This window comes from Palaemon carinicauda, chromosome 1 (genome assembly GCF_036898095.1).
Source record: "Palaemon carinicauda isolate YSFRI2023 chromosome 1, ASM3689809v2, whole genome shotgun sequence".
Lineage (NCBI taxonomy): Eukaryota > Metazoa > Arthropoda > Malacostraca > Decapoda > Palaemonidae > Palaemon > Palaemon carinicauda.
The window spans coordinates 240,239,548-240,258,369 of NC_090725.1; the positions used below are offsets into that span (position 1 = coordinate 240,239,548).

Genomic DNA, 18,822 nt, shown 5'->3' on the forward strand with positions numbered 1-18,822 from the left:
CCCTAGAGTGCATCATGAGCATGCTGAAGAGGAGCAGTTGCTCGGTGAGACAGTGGATGAGTCTCACAGGGACCCTTTCATCACTGGCCCTGTTCGTCGAGCTAGGGAGACTCCACCTCCGCCCTCTTCAATTCCATCTTGCAGCTCATTGGGACAAGGGTTCGACTCTCGAAGCAGTCTCTATCCCAATCACCCAAGAGATGAAGACCACTCTCCTGTGGTGGAAGCACAACCTCCTTCTCAGGGAGGGTCTATCGTTGGCTATTCAGACCCCCAATCTTCATCTCTTCTCAGATGCATCGGACTCGGGCTGGGGTGCGACCTTGAACGGACGGGAATGCTCGGGAACGTGGAACGAAGAACAGGGATTACTCCACATCAACTGCAAGGAGCTACTAGCAGTTCATTTAGCCCTGTTGAACTTCAAGTCCCTCCTGCTAGGCAAAGTGGTGGAGGTGAACTCAGACAATACCACAGCCTTGGCTTACATCTCCAAGCAAGGAGGGACCCATTCGAGGAGCCTATACGAGATCGCAAGGGACCTCCTCATTTGGTCAAGAGGTCTAAACCTCACTCTGGTCACGAGGTTCATTCAGGGCGATATGAACGTCTCAGCAGATCGCCTAAGCAGAAGGAATCAGGTCATTCCCACGGAATGGACCCTCCACAAGAGTGTGTGCAACAGACTTTGGACCTTGTGGGGTCAACCTACCATAGATCTGTTTGCCACCTCCATAACCAAGAGACTTCCGCTGTACTGTTCCCCTGTTCCAGACCCTGCAGCAGTTCATATGGATGCTTTTCTACTGAACTGGTCCCATCTCGACCTGTACGCATTCCCACCGTTCAAGATAATAAACAAAGTTCTGCAGAAATTCATCTCGCACGAAGGGACACGGCTGACGCTGGTTGCTCCCCTTTGGCCTGCAAGAGAATGGTTCACAGAGGTACTTCAATGGCTAGTCGACATCCCCAGGACTCTACCTCTAAGAGTGGACCTTCTACGTCAACCTCACGTAGACAGGTTGCACCCAAACCTCCACGCTCTTCGGCTGACTGCCTTCAGACTGTCGAAAGATTCGCTAGAGCTAGAGGCTTTTCGAAGGAGGCAGCCAGTGCGATTGCCAGAGCGAGAAGGGTTTCCACTCGTAGAGTCTACCAGTCTAAGTGGGAGGTCTTCCGAAGCTGGTGTAGAGCCAATTCAATATCCTCTACCAATACCTCTGTGACCCAAATAGCTGACTTCCTTCTACAGCTTAGGAATGAGAGATCCCTTTCAGCCCCTACGATTAAAGGGTATAGGAGTATGTTGGCTTCAGTTCTCCGCCACAGAGGTTTGGACCTTTCTTCCAACAAGGACCTTCAAGACATTCTTAAGTCTTTTGAGACGTCTAAAGAGCGTCGTCTATCCACTCCAGGCTGGAACCTAGACGTAGTCTTAAGGTTCCTTATGTCACCTAGGTTCGAACCTCTCCAGTCAGCTTCCTTCAAGGACCTTACCCTCAAGACTCTTTTTCTCGTCTGCCTTGCAACAGCTAAGAGAGTCAGTGAGGTTCATGCCTTCAGCAAGAATATTGGTTTCACGACCGAATCTGCAACATGTTCTTTTCAGCTCGGATTCCTAGCAAAGAACGAACTTCCTTCACGTCCTTGGCCTAGATCGTTTGAAATACCTAGCCTCTCCAACATGGTAGGTAACGAACTAGAGAGAGTGCTTTGCCCTGTCAGAGCTCTCAAATTTTATCTTAAGAGGTCTAAACCTCTTCGAGGACAGTCAGAAGCCTTATGGTGTGCCATCAAGAAACCTTCGAGGCCCATGTCCAAGAATGGGGTTTCATATTATATAAGGCTTCTGATTAGAGAAGCCCACTCTCACTTAAAGGAGGAAGACCTTGCATTGCTGAAGGTAAGGACCCACGAAGTAAGAGCCGTAGCTACTTCGATGGCCTTTAATAAAAACCGTTCTCTGCAGAGCATAATGGATGCAACCTATTGGAGGAGCAAGTCAGTGTTTGCATCATTTTATCTTAAAGATGTCCAGTCTCTTTACGAGAACTGCTACACCCTGGGACCATTCGTAGCAGCGAGTGCAGTAGTAGGTGAGGGCTCAGCCACTACATTCCCTTAATCCCATAACCTTTTTTAACCTTTCTCTTGAATGCTTTTATTGTTGTTTTTATGGTTGTTACGGTAGGCTAAGAAGCCTTCCGCATCCTTTTGATTTGGCGGGTGGTCTATTCATTCTTGAGAAGCGCCTGGGTTAGAGGTTTTGTAGAGGTCCTTTAGTAGGGGTTGCAACCCCATATACTTTGGCACCTTTGGGTTGATTCAGCCTCCAAGAGGAACGCTGCGCTCAGTAAGGAAGACGAACTTAAAAAAGAGGCAGAGTAACGGTTCAATTCGACTTCCTTACCAGGTACTTATTATTTCATTGTTATTTGAGATAACTGTTATATGAAATATGGGATACTTAGCTATCCTTTAATCTTGTACACTGGTTTTCACCCACCCCCCTGGGTGTGAATCAGCTACATGATTATCGGGTAAGTTTAATATTGAAAAATGTTATTTTTATTAGTAAAATAAATTTTTGAATATACTTACCCGATAATCATGATTTAATCGACCCTCCCTTCCTCCCCATAGAGAACCAGTGGACCGAGGAATAATTGAGGAGGTGTCAACAAGAAGTACTTGAGTACCTGGCCACAGGTGGCGCTGGTAAGTACACCCCCTTCTAGTATTGTGATAGCTGGCGTATCCCTCCATAGAATTCTGTCGGGCAACGGAGTTGACAGCTACATGATTATCGGGTAAGTATATTCAAAAATTTATTTTACTAATAAAAATAACATGTTTCACAGGTAGCGCTCGATGCAGACCTTAAACTTGACAATTGCTTGTTGACAGGCAGTAGAGAGCACTGCCCAGAGATCCGTTTCTAGGGGTTGGACAACTTTCCCTTCTGTGGGAGAATTTCCCTTCATCAGCTTCAATGTAGCAACTTTTCCACTTGCGGGCAGAATTGCTGACAGCTACGTCTTTTTGCAGCAACTACTGTTTTGTTGCCAAAGACTACACTTTCCCCCATGCTGAGCTGATTCTTCAGTCGAGGGTTGAGCAAAGTCCAAGGCATGTCTCTCCTGCGGGCGGGCATCTCTCATCTTTGCTGACCTCGACGAACTCACAGAGTGCGTGGTCCACCTCGACACTTCAGACGTTCTCTTTCGCCTCCAGCTAAGAGACGTCTCTTTGACTCTCCTCCTTCGCCTGTTAGACGATCCCCCCTCGGAGGATCATCACTCACCAAGACCTCGCCACTCGCCCACTCCTTGTCACTCGTCTCCTCGACCGCAGACCTCTCCAGGAGATCGTCACTCGCCATCTCATGACAAATCTCGTCAGACTCACAGACACCTTTCTGGTTCCCGACATTCATCTGCTTTATCAGAATCCCCGGACTCGTCGTTCGCCAGCCTTGAGGCATTCACCTATCCACCAACACTCTCCGACCTATCGTCACCTAACAGCTCTTCTTGGTTCACCAGCAGCTATAAATTCTCCAGATTCTTCGACTGCTCGTCGATCTCCCGAAGGTTGTGATTCGCTGACTGTTCGCAATCCTCAAGCTTGTCGTCACTCTCCTGTGACTCGTCAGCCACCGGCTGTCCATTATTCTTTGGCTTCTTGCCAATCGCCAACAGTTTGCCATTCGCCAGTTTCCCGTCGATCGCCAGCTGATTGTCATTCAGCAACTTGTCGTGACTTCGCAATCCTCCAGCCTCTCGTTCTTCATCCTCTGGCTTTTCACCGATTGCCAACGGTTCGCCATTTGCCAGCTCACCGTTGATCGCCATCTGCTCATCATTCTGAGGCTGCTTGTCATTCGCTGACTGTTCACAGTCCTCTAGCTTCTTGTCAACCTCGGACTGTTCTTCAATTCTCTGGCTTCTCGCCGATGGCCAGCTTCCTGTCGATCACCAGCGGTTTGCTGTTCGCCAGCTTCCTGTCGATCGCCAGCGGTTTGCCATTCACCAGCTTCCTGTCGATCGCCAGGTGCTTTTCATTCTCCTACAGCTCGTCTTTCACCAACAACTCGTCGATCTCCTCCTACTAAGCGTTCAGTGGTTACCCGTCATTCTCCCGTTGCTCGCCGTTCACCAGCCTCTTGGCGTTTGCCAACTAAGTGCCAATCACCAGCAGCTCGTCAGTCGACAACTGCTCGTCATTCTCCATCCTTGCATAGTCCTCCTGTGACTCGCACGTGTTCACGAACCAACTATTGGTCGCCAGTTTCTAAGCGGTCTTCAATCAGCCATCGTTTATCGGAACATGGTTGTTTGCCATAACGTTGTCATTCAATGGAATGTTGCCTTTCAATAGAAGGCTATCGTTTACCAGAACACCGTCGTTTGGCAGAATGTCATTGTCCAACGGAACGCCGTCATTTGCCAAACAGGAGACAGTTGTCAAGACACTCTCCTTCACAAGATTCTCGTCGGTCGCCAAGGCATCGTCACTCGCCATCCTGCCGTTCACCAGTGCCTCGTAGATGTTTATCCTATTGCTCTCTGGCCTGCATGTTCTCCTAAGAGAATATCTCAAAAGGACGACTCCGACGGTCTCCTCTTTGGGAAGACCGCATTTTTAGGAAACCCAAGGAACTGAAAAGACCTGTACCTCTCCCCCGCAAGGTAGAACCTTCAAAACCGCAGCCATCTTCTTCTTCCGTCCGGTTGTCGATTGATCCAGGTAGGAGTGTTCCTCCTTTTCAGAAACCCTCTGCCGCAATCCTCTCAGGGGATCTTTCAGCCAGCGCTTCTGTGGGTCAAGAACTGTTAGAACTGTCCATCAGGCCTTTGTAGGAGGTGTTCCACCCATTCGACCACCCAGTACACCCAGGATGCCACTGAAAAAGTCGTCTTCTCCTCCAGCAGACCCAAGGCGAAAATCCACAATTCCTCCTCTGGAATCCCTGGCTTCTTCCACTTCTCCCATGAAGAGAAAACGAGGAGCACCTGAATGGCTGGAATCACCCAGAATCAAGTTGACACCGGTATGGACGTCAAAGCGGACACTTGGCATTCTTGTGGCCACTCCTCCCTGAGTAAGCTCCCACTCTGATCCATCTAGCCAAGAGTCACTTCCTCCTAGAGAGGTCTCTGATGGGTGCTTTCCATCCCACTCCTATCGAGGTAGTTCCACCAGCAATATGACCAGTATCCAGACCCTTACGGGAGGAAGTCTCTCCCTCAGCAGGTGAGGCACAAAAGGAAGATCTTTCAAGACCTTTACTCCTGGAGAAATTCTTTCCTTCCTGAAAGGAGTTAAAAGGATGCCAAGACAGTGCCTAAGTCTATGGCAAGGGCATCAAGACCTTCGCAAGACTGTCCTTAACTCAAAACGTACTATGCATCGATTGTATAGACATATTATGAGCTGTCAAAGGACGACATCGATATTAACGATGCTTCATTTTTCAAATTTCCCAGGGGGATAATAGTGATTACAATTCTATAAAGAACACACAGTAACAACTCTACAAAGAATACTACCAAAGACGCTTGCACGATAAATATATATGATGCTGGTACGAGCACTACTCAGAGAAGGAAAGAGGTAAATTCTAAGCAAGAGGGGAGATACCAGCTAGGGCAAAACAAAATGGAGTAAAGATCACATGAACATTATGTGGTTGGCATATGGGTACTGCGCAACTACTTTCTCATGCTAGCCTCCAGAGGACTTGTCCAGAAAAAATGCTCACATGGAAAGTTTTACTTGTGCACTTATTTAAATTTTTATGTACGTATGCAGTCATTCATAAGCTGAGGTACTAGTGTAACTCTTAACAGGCCTCTCTTGATGTGAGAGGGCAATTGCTACTCTTCCCAACAACCTGTCCCTACTGACTGAGCTGCCTTCCTAGCAGACAGTGAAAGTGTGGCACTGCATCTTCTCTCGCATCTGCCATTTAAAACATCAGAGAAACTTGGAGTCTTTCCCTTCCTGCTGGTGTTACGTTTACCTATATCTGTGGTGTTGCTGCTTATAAGTACCTCTGGGTGTCCCATTAAGCATCTTGAATTGATAATAGGACCAAAAACACTGGGTGGAACTTGAAAGAATTTATATGTAAATGACATACATCTTTGGCCCCTACACCCATTATAACTAGGTTCCCATAGGGTTGGTAGTGCCATTAGAGTATCCCAAGCAGTGCAATGTAGTTATTACCTAAAAATCATTGCAGCTTCCTTTAGGTTCCAAGGTGTACTTCCTTTATTACCTTCTAATAGACCTTCGTTTCCATCTCCTTTCTTCCATCATGTTTTCCAACCTCTTGATTTTTCCTTTATAATGCAACTATGAGGTTTTCCCCCTGTAGCTCCTGGGCTCAAAATGCCCTCCCCAGGCCCAGTGCTGGGTTCTTTGGCTCAAATTCATAGATCCAATTGAATCCTGCTGAGCACCCCAACATCCTGCAATGGTGAAGGAGGGAGGGGGCATTCCAGAGAAACTTGAAGGGGTTGGATTGTGCTACCATGTTGCCTAGCGGCATCTCACAATCCATGGTAATAGAAGAGTACTCTCTACTGAAGTCTTTTTTCCTCATATCCAACTTACAGACCATGGCCTGGGAAGCAAGCATAAAGAGCTGACTTTATTTGGATAGCATTCCTTTCAGTTTCTAGATTGCAATGTTGATATACAGTAGTGCCTCAGTTTATGTCGATTTGGCATACATCTGTTCACAAATTTGTCAATAATCCTTAAATGTTGATTGGAAAAATAAAATCCGTGTTACATTATTTTATTACGACCTTATATCCTTTTCACTGCTGAACCAGTAGGATAAAGATAAAAAAGTTTATTTTATTTATATAGTAAGTAAATATGTATACATTTACAGTACTATGAAAATATTTGTGGCACATACACATAGCATAAAAAGAAAATCTTATAATTATCCTAAGTATGAAGGAAAACATGCTACATCTGACAACCTTGTTTTGGTTCTCTTGATGGCATACGATACTGTCCAGGTTCTTGCATGTAACTATATCCAGACTAAAGTACTGTTGGCTTTGCTATGTTCTAAAATTATACATTTATTTAATTACAGGTTGTTTATAATACTATGTGCTTAAATCTTATTTATGAATGTTAAAGAAAAAATGAAAGGTTAACAAGAATATCTCGTGTAAAATAAAGGCAGTAAATACTATATTGAAAAAAAAAAACAAATGTTTAGTGTCAAAGGGCTAACATCTGTTCAATTGTTTCGAACAAAGAAGGCCCATCCTTGTCTACATGCTTTAGTTTACCATTTTTTTTGCACAGTTGTAAGTACCTTTTGACATTATCCTTTTTTTATCTCAGCACTCTTAGCATAATTTAGCAATGTCGGCCCAAAAAAGTTCAATGGAGTGACTGTAAGAAGCATGTGATTATAATGCAAGACAAATTGCACATGTTGAAAAGGTATAAAAGGAGTGAGTGGAAAAACGTTGTGTGTGCTGTAGGCCTCCCTCGGACAATGGTGTCCACCATTATTCACGATAAAGACCATTAATCCAATATGTGAGTGAAAAAAACTGTCATCAAGGCCTCAACAGTCATTGCAAAAAGAGGTATAATTTATGATAAAATGGTACGCTTATTATCCCTTTGGATAGAACGACAGATAGATGAAAGAATTCCCACAGGCCAAATGCTTTTTCAAGAGAAGGTCATGTCTTTGTTTGAGGACTTTTGTAAAAATACATTTGAGTGAAAAGAACACTCCATTTGCCGGGAGTCATGGATAGTTTAATCGGTTCAAGAAGCACTTTAGTTTACACTATATGAAAATCCAAGTAGAAGATGCTACTGCTGATACCGTTGCAGTTGAAGAATTCCCGAAACTTTAAATGAAAATGGGATGAACATCCAATTCCCCAGAACTCGTCTTCAATGTCGGCGAAATGGAATTATCCTAAAAAAAAAATGCCCGATTGTTTATTTATTTATAAGGGAGAGAAATTGCTCGATTACAAGGGGCGCATTACAGTATACCCCTAGAGATAATAAAAGAAAAAAATATGCCTGCTCAAAAAAAAAATAATACTAATACTGTAATACTGATTTCTAGAAAAAATGAAAAAAGAATTTAAGTTGACCGTCTGCTATGTCCTGCATTTTTATTCCTAATTATTCAAAATACACCATTGCTATATATGTTTTAGAGTTTAGAGATATATAATACCTTCATTATATACAAGTTTCAAGTCATTTGATCCAATTTTTTTATTTATTAGCAAAAATCACGATTTTTAAAAATAAATTTAGGTACAATTTTCTCCTATAATATGACACCAATTGTATTGCAAATCACACCATCAGAACTTCTTTATAAACCGAATAATTCTGTCTACCAGATTTTCTATTTTCCTTTTTCTTTTTTTTTATGAATTTTTTCTTAATTTTCTTCGTCAAGACGCAAAATAATCATGAAAAAAGAGAAAAACAAAAAACTGCCAAACATGTCCAAATCACCCTACTTAAGGATTGAAAGGGGTTAAAGGTTGTGTGGCACATCTGATTTAGATGTGAAAAAAATTGGTGCATGGGAAACAAAAGGTTGCCCACCCCTGAACTAAGGCATCATAGCAATATTCAATCTGTATTATTTATGGCATACTTTACGCCAGGTAGTTTATGCTACTTTGGCAGAGAACGGGATAAATATTCGGGGTTTATGGAAGGCATACAATATATTTAGTTTAAACAGAAGCATTTTTTATGTCAAAATGACTTAGTCAGAGATGAATAACATTTAGAAAACCCTGTGCCCTCAATTCGTGCATAATTATAAAGGCTTTGAAGAGCCATTCAAGTATATCTTGAGGAATTTGGTTGTGCCAAGTTATAAACTTGATGAGTTGGGAGAGGAAGATTTTGAACAGTTGATTGCAGCTCAAAAGAAACCACTGACAAATGAAGAATCGTTGGAGTTAAGGAGCAACAGAAAACAAAGTTTCCCGGACCCAGAACCGAGAAATTTCATGCATAAGTAAATGTTGGTCATTCTCTGAATTCTAAGATCCTTCAGCTGAACAGTTTGCAAGAATTATAAATGGTGTTGAGGATTTATCCCTGTCTTTTGATAGTAAAAGAAAGAACACCATTCAAGAAACTTTGGATCAACTCCTAGTTGCGGATAAATTAAGAAAGACAACCAAGCCGTTACGTCATCTTGATACCAAAGAACTGCTGTCATCGACATTAGGTTTGAAAATAAACCCATAAAATCATTTACTGTTATATCTTCGCCCTCAACCATGTTATCCTACTCCTCTGGTGTTTTCTTCCATGTCCAGTAAACAGGAGAGATGCCAACTTTAAAGTAAAGTGTTATTTATTAATGTGTTAATATTATGGTTTACTGTGCCTTCACTTCACCTGCCAAGTTGCTTACAATAACCTGAGTTCCATAGTCAGGCCTAGTCCTCTTAGTTACATAGCGTTCCTTCAGTAAGGGTTCTGAATGTCCACTGCATTTACAGAGTCAGAGTCACGTTCCTCACGTAGAATCTCGATTTATATCCTTCAACAGCTAAACCTTTCGTTTTTTTTGCATACCTAGATGTTCTATTAGACATGTACATGTAGATTGCAAGGTATAAAACAATGTAAGATGGATCCTTAGATCCCAACTCTCACTAAAGTAAGCACATTTAAGCAACATTGTTTTTATTTTGGGAGATGGCATTTCAGATTGTAGATGCTCTTATTTTTTTATTTAATTGAATCTTTATAAATTTATTTATTATTAGTGATATATCAGCTAAAGCCGAGCGATCATATCACGTTCTGGATGACTATGTATTTCTGTTCACTGCAAGTTCGGCAATAAGCTCATCACAGGGTTACTTCTAACATGAGAGCTTTTATTACTCATACGAGTCTAGCTATAAATATGATGTAAATAGTATAGGTTTTTTCGAGTTCAGGGAAGAACTTGGTTAAAAATAATTAAAAGTTTAATTCACAAATATTGCATCACTATTATTCGGGAGGTAACATTATATAGGCTATGACTTTCGTCCATGACCCTTCGCATAGGTACAGCACTATTTGTTCAGTCGGAGACAATGAGGCGTAACTTAAGTGCTTAAGTGCTCCTGAAATCTTAGGATAAAACTAACTCATAAATCTCTCAATTCCCCATTTCATTGTGGATAAGATTCAGTAACTTGGTTGAATTACTTATACTTAATATTGTCCTGGCCTTCTAACCACTTACTGCTATAAAGTTCCATTCTGTTGTTAAGCACATCTATTTATTGCAGGGATAGAGAATGGGTAATTTTAGAATTTTGAAACTCTTACGGGTAGGTGCCAATTAAACAGAGTTTCTGGAGAAGGAGCAATATAAATCTCTGGTGAGCATAGAAATAAGAAATTTTATTAAAATTCTTTATCATCTTGCCCTGTATTTAATTTTATTGTTCAAATATGTTTTAAGTAGTAAAAATATAGGCATTTGGGAATTGTATGAAAGATATTTATTACATGTGATTTTATTTCAAACCTAAAACAAGTTATTAAAAGTTTTTGTAAAATTTATAAATCCTTAGAAATTTTTACAGTATTGTACTGCGTGACTTGAAGCGCGATTTTAAGTACAAATTGTGACCGTTTGAAAAGTTTAAATAATAAGCTAGGTGTAGACAGATTTAAATATTTATTTCTTCTTAACAGGTTGTGATGATGTGCTTGGCTTTAGTAGAGGCAGCCAATCCCCTTTCTCGACAGATTGTTTCACTTTCTGCTGATGGGTTGCTGCCATCTGCTCTCTCACATCAGTGCTCCCATACTACCTCTTATGTCTATGCACATCTTGCAGGAGGTGTCCTCTCTTCTTTATTGGGTCTTAGTTTTGGTCATGTCTTCCTTTTGAAGGTAAGAAAAGGATAGTTTTGTTGATGAGAATGCTTGTTTTATATTTTTTTTTCCATTACCTTTTCTTGATTGTATAGAAGTTAAGAGAAGTCTTATATATACAGTACATTATTTTGAAGAAAATTTTAGAAATATGATGATTAATCATTCATTTTTTTTTTTTTGTGTCAAAGCAAGATATATTGTTCACAATACTTAATTCGTAAATCTATTTCAGGTTATTGCAACATGTGTACTATGTATGCATGTTATAATAATTACTGGAGTTATCTACAGACGACATCGCTGCACCTATGGATCACTCTGCTCTGTTGCAGCAACCGCTTCATCTTCAGATCCCTATAGCTATCACCGACTTGCACCAAAGCATTCCAGACAAGAGAGGACTTTACACTTTCTTAAAGTAAGTTATATTCAACCAATATATAGTATGTTGACTGTAGGGATTCCTTCTTTCTCTTGATTTCAATTACTTTAATCCAAAATAAGAGTTGGTAATTTATCATTGAAAGGGTATATAACAGGATTTTTTTTAATCGGATATTTTATCAGGAAATAGCATGACTACAATTTCAAAGGGTTTTACATATTAAAGTTACAATCACTCCTCTCGATCTTTATGGGATGTATTACTTTGGGTACAATGACAACTATATTTTCCAACCTTTTTTTTTTTTTAACCAAGTACTGATTATATATCAGTTTAGTGAGATCAGTGTTACTCTATGGACATGAGTCATTGTATGACAATGAAACAATCTCCAATAGATTTAGTAAATTTGAGAATAAAGCCCACAGAAGGCCATTGGGAGTTGAATGGCAGGACATGATTAGAAATGAAACCATACGAGAGATTACTCTGAGTGCCATATGTGGATGAGATCATGATGAGGGGTAGATGGAGATGGGTTAGGCATTCTCTTTGGACTCCCCAAGAGAGATTAGTTACCAAACGTTCAGCTGGGCTCCACAAGGCACTAGAAGAGTTGGAAGACCCAGGCTTACATGGCTGAGGACTATGAAGAGCGAAGTAGATGATGAATGGAGAATTATTGAATTAAAAGCTCAAGATAAGAAACGACTGGCGAAATCTAACCGAGGCCATTTGTGTCAATTGGCGTAGGAGATGATGATGATGATGAAGTCCTGTCACATGAGGAATTTTAAATCAAACCCAATATTGCTTGTGGTCACAGAAAAATTGCATGCTGTCTCATATAATGTCAAATTGACAGTATAGCATTGCCAATGTTTGATTCTCTGGGCCTTAGAACCACTTCAGGTCATTTCAAACATATTGCTAGTACATTAGCTACTCTTTTTATTATAGATAGAGCTGGTATAAATGTAGTGTTTTGCAAAATCCAAACCATCTGTGGATTTAAGTACATAAAAGGGCAGACATTGCAACCAAATCAGTAGCAGTTGTGGCAAGGTGTTACATATTAACTCTCAAGTATGGTAACTGCTGGGACCTAGTATACATTGACTCCCCTGGTGTTATAAAAAGTAAGGTTGGTTCCAGATGGGATGTCTGATCATGCATTAGTAATCAGTACAACACCCTGTGTCTGATGTGCCGTACTCATGTAAGATATATATCAAATCTCAAGCAGACTGAAATGGCATTTTGAGTAATCTTTTGCATTTGAATTGGTCATAAGTGTATAAAAGTGTTGAGCCTGTTGTTCTCTTGAATGATAAACTTTTCAACTTAATTGATAGCCTATCCCTTCTTGTCTGTTAAAATACCGAGTGAAAGGCAAACCCTGGTTTAGTGATGATTGCAGACCTGCGTATTTGGAGGGGTAACAGACCATATTTGACTTGGAATACATGTACTCGGCTAAGAGCTGTGGTTCAGAAAGTTTATGCTTCAACTGGAAATGAATACAATTTGACCATAAAAGAAACCTTGTCTGGTACAACAAAGGAACATAAACGGTGGAACCCTCAAATCTGCACACTTTGGTGTATGCTTAACAGTTCCTCCTTTACTTAAACGAGATGGTTCTGTCACTCGCAGTCCAAAGGAAGAGCCAACCCTTATGGCTGATGTATTTGACAATAAGCATACTAATGAGAAACTTGGTCTTCCCCTTTCCTTTTTTTGAGGCTAACCTAACTAATTTAAGTCTTTGGTCCTGTGAAGTTTAAACACTTTTGATGGAACTTGATGCGTATGGATATGTAGACCCAAATAGCATTTTTCTTTTCTTTATAAAGGCTGCTGATTTCTTAGCTCCTGGGTTGTCTGTTATTTTTCACAAGTTAGAAAAAATAGGTTCTTTCTGCAATTGTTGGAGCATTGGTCATTATTCCGTTAGGTAAATGTGTTTGTGGTAGCTCTAACGCTGGTGATTACCAATCAATTTCTATAACTCCCATATTATCTAAATTTATTGAATGTCTTTTGGCAAAACGTCTAAATAGATACGCTGAAGGTAATATTCAGTTCCTCAGTTTGCAATTAGCCTTTTGCAAAAGCCTTGGAGTATGTAATGCCCTTCTTACAATTTCCACTGCATTACAGGAATCCGTTGGGTGTGGTCAGGAAGTTTGTATGATTGGCCTTGATATTAGTGCTGCCTTTGACCGTGTCAATCAGACCTTGTTAATCATGAGGCCCTTGTTTTCCAACTGAAACAATTGGGAGTAGGTGGGGCATTTTTTAGCATCATTATTGAAATTTTAAGTAATACACTACATTGCAATGAGTAATTGTTGAAGGGCACCATGGTGAGTATAGGAATATAATACCTGGTGTTTCTCAGAGTAGTGTTCTAGATCGAATACTTTTCATACTAAGTACACATCATGTGTGGTATGACAAATAGTAAACAAGATTATTATATATGCATATGATGCTACACTCTTTGCATCAATGTCATCTCCTAAATATGTATCTGCAGTTACTGAATCCCTTAATAGAGACCTAGCTAAAATTAGTGCATAATGCAAATTGTGGTACAATGTATGATCGTAAGTAGGTTAAGGACAATGGCTCCTCAATATCCAGATCTCTGCATTGATAATGTTTTTATAACTAAGTACAATTTCTTTGAAATTTTAGGCGAGATTTTTTATTACAAATTTACTTTTGAGTGCCACATTTTTCTGTTTCTTCGTCTGTTGCACAAAAAACAACTTATTGAGAAAGTCTTGAGATTCTCAGTGATCAATCTATTCTGAAGAAATGTTTTAATTCTTTCATTCTACCTTGTTTTGAGTATTTTTCTCCTATCTGGTCTTCAGCTGCCGACTCATCTTAATTTGTTGGAAAAAAACTTATGGTCTTTTAAATTTCTTATTTTTGATCTGAATATTAACCTCTGGTACTGTCATTCAGTTAGTTCTTTATGCTAAAAAGCTAAGTTTTCCTTTTGATCCTTATCTATTTCAGGTGTGAATGCCCGTGAGGATTGTAATCATGCCGGTTTGTCCCGGCAATGAAGGGTACCGTTGCGGTAGCTGCATGTCAGCTGAGGAGACGTATCCTCATGGTCTCTGCACTGTTTGTAGGAGTCACTCTTGCACGCAGGAGTCTCCATGCTAGGTGTGTTGGGAGTTGTCATAATCTCTGTGGTCAAGGTTCAACAAGCATCAGTAAAAGAAGGCTATGAGAGATTCTTCTCCTTTGAGATCATCCTTGCCATCGATCTCTGGCGGCTCGAACTCGCCACGATACCTCTGCTTAATCAGCTTCCCCTGGGAGTTGGTCGAGTATGAGCGTTGCTCATGTGACTCCGGGACAACCCTGCATGTTGAGGGCCTCTGTTGCTTCCTCTAGGGAAGTGATACCAGTTGCCGTCATAGGGGAGTCGCTTTCAGATAAAGCAGTTCATTTGCTGTGGCCTTCCTTGGGGCTCACGGGTTCCCTATGCAAGAAATTTTATATGAGGTCTTGTGGCTGGGTGCGCAACAGGAGCAGACATCCTCCCCTTCGAGACTCCAGAAGTTGAGGACCGAAAGAATCATACGTGCACTCGGCTATCTTGACCACAGCACCTGCTCACCCCAACGATCGCTCTGCTTTGGCGGGCGGGCATGAGCAGTTGCTGACAAATAGCCTACTCTTCGGTATGACTTGCCAGGGGATCCCTTCTCGGTGAACCCTAGTACTAGCTTCGGCTATGTCCCAATGGCTGTTCATTAAATTGATCTTCTGGCTAGGTTTATTTAATTATTATTATTATCATTTTTGGGCTCAAGCCATGGCGTCCTGATGGCAGGTTCCTTTTTGGTAACTTCCTTGGGTAAATAACTACTAGATATTCCCAGAGAATTTAACCACAGGTTATCACAGAATTCTAACTTGTGGAGCGAGTATCCTAAAGGTTTCCCTTTAAGACATCGTATATCAACAGGGGACGCATGTATTAACGCGCCACATAGCTATCTGCACCCCACATAGAGTTAACACTTCGATGTGGAGGGGCGGAGAATAGCTGGGGAGCTGTTCCACAGCTATACTCGTCCGTGGCTACTTTTGGTACTCGTAACGTAAACAAACGGGCGCCATTGCTAAATGACGTCACGTCCGTCCTCATCCTTCTACTAGTAGCTTGCCTTACTAAGACGGATTTTCCCTTGTGCTATTTTCATCAGCTTGCATCTTCGTTATGTCGCTACCCTCGGCCTCGCCTTCTTCTGGAAAGTTGAGTACCAGGTTCCAGTATTGTTTAAATAAGCTCTGACCGTAAAGTAACTTTTACTTTTCGAGATATTTTATGTTTTCTGACAGAGCTGTGCTGCTACCGGACACGCCATTTTATGGCGTCGCTGTTACATTGCATGCGTTATTTAGCTAGCCTGAACAGCTTATTCCGGTCTTATTAACTAATTGATACTATTAGTTATTGAGTCTTCATAGCTAGGAACTTTATATATCGTGTTTTGACGCTTTTTTATCGGTCATCGCCTGACCCCATACTAGATCGCTAGCTTAGCCCCTAGGCCAGAGCGCCTATCACCAGTGTTCATGCATGATATATTACAGTGATCCTAGGTTAAGTTATGAAGATAGTGGCATTATTTTATGATACTGTTTACTGTGATGCAAGTGTTTTCGCCTTCAGGGACCATATAGGGGATAGGTTTGATAGTGTGTCTTCTAACCTAACCTAAATGTAGGACCCCTATATGCTCCCTTCACCCCCTGCCTTAGGGCATTCCCTCTCTGTAGCCTTGCTCCCCCTACCATGTAAGGGGATCAAGTTTATACCAGAGTACCTATCGCTTCTCTGTCCTCCCTAAGGGAATGATCCCCCCTTAGGGTTGCGTCCGAGAATGAGGAACGGCCTGCCCTTCCTCAATTGCTGAGGTTAGGTTACCTGACCTTCCTTGCAATTGCGATACGTCTTACAGCCTTCCTAGCTTAGGGTGTAACATCCCTGCTCTAGGTTAGGCCTTGGGGGGAGCTATTTCTGTTTCTTGCTTGAAACGGTACCCATGCACCGTTCTCAGCCAGGCTGCCTACCTTAGGCTAGGGAGCGTCCTCCCTTCCTTGGTGGCCGCTTTGGTACAGAACCTCCCCTATGGAAGACCCTGCTTCTTCTCCCCTCCCCACCTATCCCTTGTATGGCCTAGCCTATACTTAGGTTAGCCTATACCCATCTGTCCCCTGTCCTACAACTCCTCCTTAGGGTGGATTAACAGAGTTATCTTGAGTCCCTGTGTGCAGTCTGCTCTGGTACATATACCCTTCATAGTGTCCTATGGGGTTAGCCACTGGATGCGTTTTGTCCGCAGGGGTTCTCCCCCCTCTTGGGTGTTCCCTAGCCCTCCCTTGGGCTACCCTGGCTCCCGGCCGCCTGCGGCCCCCTGCCATTGGGTGATAGGGCTAGCCTCTATCATGGGTACACCCATTCAGGTGGGATGCTTTGGGGTTCGTGTCCTTACCCCTCCATCCCTCCTTCTGTCTCTTTTCACTGTCCTGGTGCTGGGCCCTTGCTGCCTCTACTGCCGGCGATACCGCCCTCCCCCTTGGTGACACATTCCTTGTTCCCCCCTGGCCGACAGTCCTCCGTGTGCCGGAGGGCTGCCGCCTCCCGTCGGTGTACAGCCGATGGCCTACCCTCATACCTCCTAGCTTCGGTCGTCTGTCCATCGGGCCGGCCCGAGGCGTGCCGGCATCCATTTCCGGCGGTCCGGTTTTGCTATAGCCTATCCTTTGTCCCTGTCACCAAGCCGGCAGCCGCCTCCCGCCGATGTGCCGGCGGCCGCCATCCTGGCATTACTCCTGACTTCTCTGTGTCTTCCCTAATGCCAGAAACTCTGCTGGAGCGGCCTCCGGCGTTCCGCCGGTCTGCCGGCGCCTTCCGGAGACGCCAAGAGACTTGCACCCCTTCTCCCAGCTATCAACACCATGCTGATAGCCCTACACTGCAGCCAGATGGCTTGGCTACATAAATAGATAGGTAATGTCTTACCGTTCTATTAATAGCCGTGCTGTCTTCTTGCATATCACAATTTTCCAGCATGCTGTGTGTATCTTAGCACGGCTGGTTGCCGGAAACCGTTACCCTATGGGGTCTTCTACACCCCCATTTTAATGGCCTGAGTGGTCTCAGTACCAGATTTATATCTTAGGCAATTCCTGCTAGAATTCCCTTTGCCTCCCTGGCAATCTATGAAGAATTCTGCCTTGTGTCCTCGGCCACAAACAAATTGCCTATGGATAAGGTTACGGTAACGAGCCGGGCGGGATGCACGGAGTACGTGTCTTATCTACTTCATTTCCCGCTCCACTCTCTAACATCACAATGTTATTAATTACTTAAGATCAAGTTGAAATTAACCTTTTAATATTTAACTTTAGAATAATATAAGTCATTGGTATGACTTCCATATACTCATGTTCTCTTTCTCTTACAGGAGGAGTACGTGAAGTGTGACCACAACTTCTGTGGAGTGAAGCGCCCGCACTTCTACGGGCACACGGCGTGTAGGACCCACGCCCCTTGCGCCAACAAGAAAGGCGATCTGAAGTTTTGGGACCCGCAGAACTGTACAGTCTGCAAGGACCGCCTGGTCGAGGCGTTCAACAATCCTCCTTCAGCGGAGGTTAGGGACGCTTCTCGAGAGAAGCTACGCAAGTGGGTGCGTGGCTTCCAAAAGAACGCCACCGGACCATACCTTGCCACCGAAGACTTGAGGGCCTTGCTTTTCCCGAAGGCATCCCCAGACTCTGTGGTCCCCAAGGATCAGATCCCCCCCGTCCAGATAACGGTGGAACCGGACGTAGTCATGGCTCAGTCCATGCACGAGTGCCGTTTGGATGACGACAACGCGGAACGTGTGTCGGAGAATACGGAGAGGAACCTCATGGGCGAAGAATTGGACTATGAGGAAGACCAGGTGGAATACCCTGAGTCGGAGCAGGAGGTCGCTCCACCTTCCACCCCCACACCGACTCCTACACTGACGGATGTATCACTTCCGTCTACATCCGCTACCCCGGATCCCACCCCATCCAACACCCAGGAGATCTTCAAAATGCTTGAGGCACTCATGGATAAGAAACTCCGCGAGATGCATGAGTTCTTCAGGACCAACATGGGAAGTTCGAAGCAGCCGAAAAGGATTTCGGTTAAGGACCTCCCCGCATGCTCAGATACCAACCCCTGGAGGTATGCCGAGCACATGCCAATTACAACGGGCAAGATCTTCATAAGCGAAAAGATCGGCTCGATTGTGCTGGAAGAAGTGGAATTCTTCCCGAACTTTGAGGCTTATCCGGACTGTTACGTCCGACTTTGATCCGAACCTGCCTCTAAAGAAGAGACCGAACCAAAGGAGGTGATAGTGTTCGATCTCGCGAAGGCCCAGGCCATGCTGGCCAATACAGTGAAAAGTAGGGGTTTCACCTGCTCG

The 18,822-nt window shown here is 43.1% G+C and overlaps 1 protein-coding gene across 4 annotated transcripts in view; it reads left to right on the forward strand.

The window, feature by feature from the left end:
* Window positions 1-18,822, forward strand: part of LOC137654543 (probable cationic amino acid transporter) — an 837,555-nt gene that overhangs the window by 730,252 nt on the left and 88,481 nt on the right. For all 4 annotated transcript variants that reach the window (XM_068388280.1, XM_068388287.1, XM_068388273.1 and 1 more), the window contains exons 8-9: window positions 10,747-10,947; window positions 11,165-11,350. In XM_068388280.1, coding sequence (XP_068244381.1) covers window positions 10,747-10,947; window positions 11,165-11,350 — 387 coding nt within the window. The remainder of the gene's footprint in view (window positions 1-10,746; window positions 10,948-11,164; window positions 11,351-18,822) is intronic.